Source organism: Oncorhynchus nerka, linkage group LG6 (assembly GCF_034236695.1).
Source record: "Oncorhynchus nerka isolate Pitt River linkage group LG6, Oner_Uvic_2.0, whole genome shotgun sequence".
Classification (NCBI taxonomy): domain Eukaryota; kingdom Metazoa; phylum Chordata; class Actinopteri; order Salmoniformes; family Salmonidae; genus Oncorhynchus; species Oncorhynchus nerka.
In genome coordinates, this window is record NC_088401.1 from 17,134,850 (window position 1) to 17,139,849 (window position 5,000).

Genomic DNA, 5,000 nt, shown 5'->3' on the forward strand with positions numbered 1-5,000 from the left:
GAGGCCTGCGTATCTCAAAGCCATATCAAAGATCTTGGTTGCAAAATAGTTGCTATTGAGCTCAAAACGGAGAGCGGAGAAATAAAAAACCTGTTCCTAACGAAAGCTGATAACCTCCAAGTGTGACAACGAGACAGCTGTGTTTTGCCCGGCAATAGGATTTTAAAAGGTTATTCAAATCAGAACACTTTGTTTTCTCACGGAGCATTTGAGAGTGGTTTGATCAACACAGCAGCAGGCCCCTGCGAAACGGGTACAGGAGCAGACAGACACTGTCATTACAGGAATCACGAGGATAATGTCCTTTACTGTTCGACCAAAATCATGGTTTTAGCCTCCTAAACATTTTGAGTGAGGTGACCATGTAGAATGTGCAGCTCGCACTGATGCAACCAATTAAAAATGTAACTCGCACAGCCAAGTCAAAGGGCCGCAATATGCGACTAAATGGTGTCAGAACGGAGCCCTGGTGTGTGTGTGTGTGTGTTTACCGCAGAGGGCTGTGAAGACAGTAGCTGTTGTAGTTGGTTCTGGTGCAGTAAGAGCCTCTGCTGCTCAGACAAGGCACCCAACCTGAGTGAAAACACACAAAGACAGACACGCAGTTAGAAAACTACAACACACACAAGAACACAAGAACACACACTCTCTCAGGCAGGGAGGGAGAAAATATAACGACATCAACTTGAAACTAAAGACAGAGCGAGAAACAATGGACAGACAACCAGGTAGCCATGCAGCCAGCCAGACAGACTACCAGGTAGCCATGCAGGTAGCCATGCAGCCAGCCAGCCAGACAGCCAGGTAGCCATGCAGTCAGCCAGCCAGACAACCAGGTAGCCATGCAGTCAGCCAGGCAGACTACTAGGTAGCCATGCAGTCAGCCAGCCAGACAACCAGGTAGCCATGCAGTCAGCCAGCCAGACTACCAGGTAGCCATGCAGTCAGCCAGACAGACAACCAGGTAGCCATGCAGCCAGCCAGACAGAGAACCAGGTAGCCATGCAGTCAGCCAGCCAGACTACCAGGTAGCCATGCAGTCAGCCAGCCAGACAACCAGGTAGCCATGCAGTCAGCCAGGCAGACTACTAGGTAGCCATGCAGCCAGCCAGACAACCAGGTAGCCATGCAGTCAGCCAGCCAGACAACCAGGTAGCCATGCAGGTAGCCATGCAGTCAGCCAGACAGACAACCAGGTAGCCATGCAGCCAGCCAGACAGACAACCAGGTAGCCATGCAGTCAGCCAGCCAGACTACCAGGTAGCCATGCAGCCAGCCAGACAGACAACCAGGTAGCCATGCAGTCAGCCAGACAGACTACCAGGTATCCATGCAGCCAGTCAGACAGGCAGATGTAGTGTACATACCTGGTGTTGATGGAGCTGGAGATGGGCAGAGCGGTGCTGGGGCCCGGTGAGGAGGTATGTGTGTAGCTGTATGTGTGAGGGCTGGAAGTGGTCTGTATGACTCTGTTCAGAACCCCCACTATCCCCCCCATCCCTAGCCCAGCTCCCCCTCCCAGCAGCATTGTTCCCATGGCAACCCCGTTGAGCTGAGGCGGCTGGGGGGGGCTGTGGGAGATGGAGGGGGGGGTGGAGAGAGAAGAGGTAGAGCCACCACTACTGCGGCCACACGACACGCTATCCTGCGAGAGAGACAGAGAGAGAAAGTGCTTTGTTTACCAATATCAGCATAACTAGTGTGTAACGACAGCATAACTAGTGTGTAACGACAGCATAACCAGTGTGTAACGACAGCATAACCAGTGTGTAACGACAGCATAACTAGTGTGTAACGACAGCATAACTAGTGTGTAACGACAGCATAACCAGTGTGTAATGACAGCATAACTAGTGTGTAATGACAGCATAACTAGTGTGCAATATCAGCATAACCAGTGTGTAACGACAGCATAACCAGTGTGTAACGACAGCATAACCAGTGTGTAACGACAGCATAACTAGTGTGTAACGACAGCATAACTAGTGTGTAACGACAGCATAACCAGTGTGTAATGACAGCATAACTAGTGTGTAACGACAGCATAACTAGTGTGTAACGACAGCATAACTAGTGTGTAACGACAGCATAACCAGTGTGTAACGACAGCATAACTAGTGTGTAACGACAGCATAACTAGTGTGCAATATCAGCATAACCAGTGTGTAACGACAGCATAACCAGTGTGTAACGACAGCATAACTAGTGTGTAACGACAGCATAACTAGTGTGTAACGACATTTACATTACATTTACATTTAAGTCATTTAGCAGACGCTCTTATCCAGAGCGACTTACAAATTGGTGCGTTCACCTTAAGACATCCAGTGGAACAGCCACTTTACAATAGTGCATCTAAATCTTTTAAGGGGGGTGAGAAGGATTACTTTATCCTATCCTAGGTATTCCTGAAAGAGGTGGGGTTTCAGGTGTCTCCGGAAGGTGGTGATTGACTCCGCTGTCCTGGCGTCGTGAGGGAGTTTGTTCCACCATTGGGGGGCCAGAGCAGCGAACAGTTTTGACTGGGCTGCGCGGGAACTGTACTTACTAACGACAGCATAACCAGTGTGTAACGACAGCATAACTAGTGTGTAACGACAGCATAACCAGTGTGTAATGACAGCATAACTAGTGTGTAATGACAGCATAACTAGTGTGTAATAACAGCATAACTAGTGTGTAATGACAGCATAACCAGTGTGTAATGACAGCATAACAGCATAACTAGTGTGTAATGACAGCATAACTAGTGTGTAATAACAGCATAACTAGTGTGTAATAACAGCATAACTAGTGTGTAATGACAGCATAACTAGTGTGTAATAACAGCATAACTAGTGTGTAATAACAGCATAACTAGTGTGTAATGACAGCATAACTAGTGTGTAATGACAGCATAACTAGTGTGTAATGACAGCATAACAGCATAACTAGTGTGTAATGACAGCATAACAGCATAACTAGTGTGTAATGACAGCATAACAGCATAACTAGTGTGTAATGACAGCATAACAGCATAACTAGTGTGTAATAACAGCATAACAGCATAACCAGTGTGTAACGACAACATAACCAGTGTGTAACGACAGCATAACTAGTGTGTAACGACAGCATAACCAGTGTGTAACGACAGCATAAGCAGCGTGTAACGACAGCATAACCAGCGTGTAACGACAGCATAACCAGCGTGTAACGACAGCATAACCAGCGTGTAACGACAGCATAACCAGTGTGTAACGACAGCATAACCAGCGTGTAACGACAGCATAACCAGTGTGTAACGACAGCATAACTAGTGTGTAATGACAGCATAACCAGTGTGTAATGACAGCATAACAGCATAACTAGTGTGTAACGACAGCATAACCAGTGTGTAACGACAGCATAACCAGTGTGTAACGACAGCATAACTAGTGTGTAACGACAGCATAACCAGTGTGTAACGACAGCATAACTAGTGTTCTAGCTGGGTAATGGTGCTGCCTTACCTGAGCAGGTAGAGAGGAGTCACCCTTCACATCTGAAACACACAACATCACACAGTCAGACAGTGAGAGTGACAGTGTGTATGTCAGGGTGAGGTTAGGCGGTGTGTTCGTGTCACCCCCTCTCCCTAGGAGAGGGGGTGACCTTGATAATTTATTGTTAAATGAGAGGCTGCCTGGATCTTTAACTTAAAGACCCTCGCTCCCTTCGGTCTCAACGTAGATCTGAAGCCATTATTGTGATTATTGTGACTTGCCATTGTAATTGTGTGTAAACTTGTGTAGTCAAATGAATCTATGATTGTATGTTATCCATTTGTTGATTGTTTGCTGTTCTTTGTATTCTATTTTAATATTTGATTATTAACCAATGATATTAGGCCACTCTTGGCCATGATTACAGACACCTGTGTCTTTTGACACTATATAAACGAGTCATTCCGCAGTGTTTGTGATTATACCCTGATGACGGCTTGGCTGTCGAAACGTTGGTAATGACATTTTTGCATCTGAGCTCCTAGAGTGTACGGCTCTCTTTTATTTTCAAGTTTTCTACTCCGCTAGCCAGCACCTCGCCTAAATAGGTGCTCTACTCCGCTAGCCAGCACCTCGCCTAAATAGGTGTTCTACTCCGCTAGCCAGCACCTCGTCTAAATAGGTGTTCTATTCCGCTAGCCAGCACCTCGTCTAAATAGGTGTTCTATTCCGCTAGCCAGCACCTCGTCTAAATAGGTGTTCTATTCCGCTAGCCAGCACCTCGTCTAAATAGGTGTTCTACTCCGCTAGCCAGCACCTCGTCTAAATAGGTGTTCTACTCCGCTAGCCAGCACCTCGTCTTAATAGGTGTTCTACTCCGCTAGCCAGCACCTCGTCTAAATAGGTGTTCTACTCCGCTAGCCAGCACCTCGCCTAAATAGGTGTTCTACTCCGCTAGCCAGCACCTCGTCTAAATAGGTGTTCTACTCCGCTAGCCAGCACCTCGTCTAAATAGGTGTTCTACTCCGCTAGCCAGCACCTCATCTAAATAGGTGCTCTACTCCGCTAGCCAGCACCTCATCTAAATAGGTGCTCTACTCCGCTAGCCAGCACCTCATCTAAATAGGTGTGCGTTTCTTTTTCTTCTAGATCGGTGTGTGTGTGTATGTCAGGGTGAGGTTAGGTGGTGTGTGTGTGTATGTCAGGGTGAGGTTAGGCGGTGTGTGTGTGTATGTCAGGGTGAGGTTAGGTGGTGTGTGTGTGTATGTCAGGGTGAGGTTAGGCGGTGTGTGTGTGTATGTCAGCGTGAGGTTAGGCGGTGTGTGTGTGTATGTCAGGGTGAGGTTAGGTGTTGTGTGTGTACCTTGGGCAGCAGCAGAAGGGGTGAAAGGCACAGACAGCTGAGCTGACAGGAGCTGCAGTCGTTCTTTCTTCATGGTCAGAGTTTTAATCTGGTCCTCTAGACGTCTGTTCTCCTGCTGCAGCTGGTGGAGGGACTTCAACATCCCCAACACTACCACACACAGAGATATTAAACCA

General features: G+C 47.4%; 1 protein-coding gene across 3 annotated transcripts in view; it reads right to left on the reverse strand.

Moving 5' to 3' along the window:
• Positions 1-5,000, reverse strand: part of LOC115129315 (protein AF-10-like) — a 90,628-nt gene that overhangs the window by 4,168 nt on the left and 81,460 nt on the right. For all 3 annotated transcript variants that reach the window (XM_065019297.1, XM_065019295.1, XM_065019296.1), the window contains 4 exons: positions 4,825-4,974; positions 3,489-3,520; positions 1,368-1,645; positions 492-573 (listed from right to left, as the gene is read on the reverse strand). In XM_065019297.1, the coding sequence (XP_064875369.1) occupies positions 492-573; positions 1,368-1,645; positions 3,489-3,520; positions 4,825-4,974 (542 nt within the window). The remainder of the gene's footprint in view (positions 1-491; positions 574-1,367; positions 1,646-3,488; positions 3,521-4,824; positions 4,975-5,000) is intronic.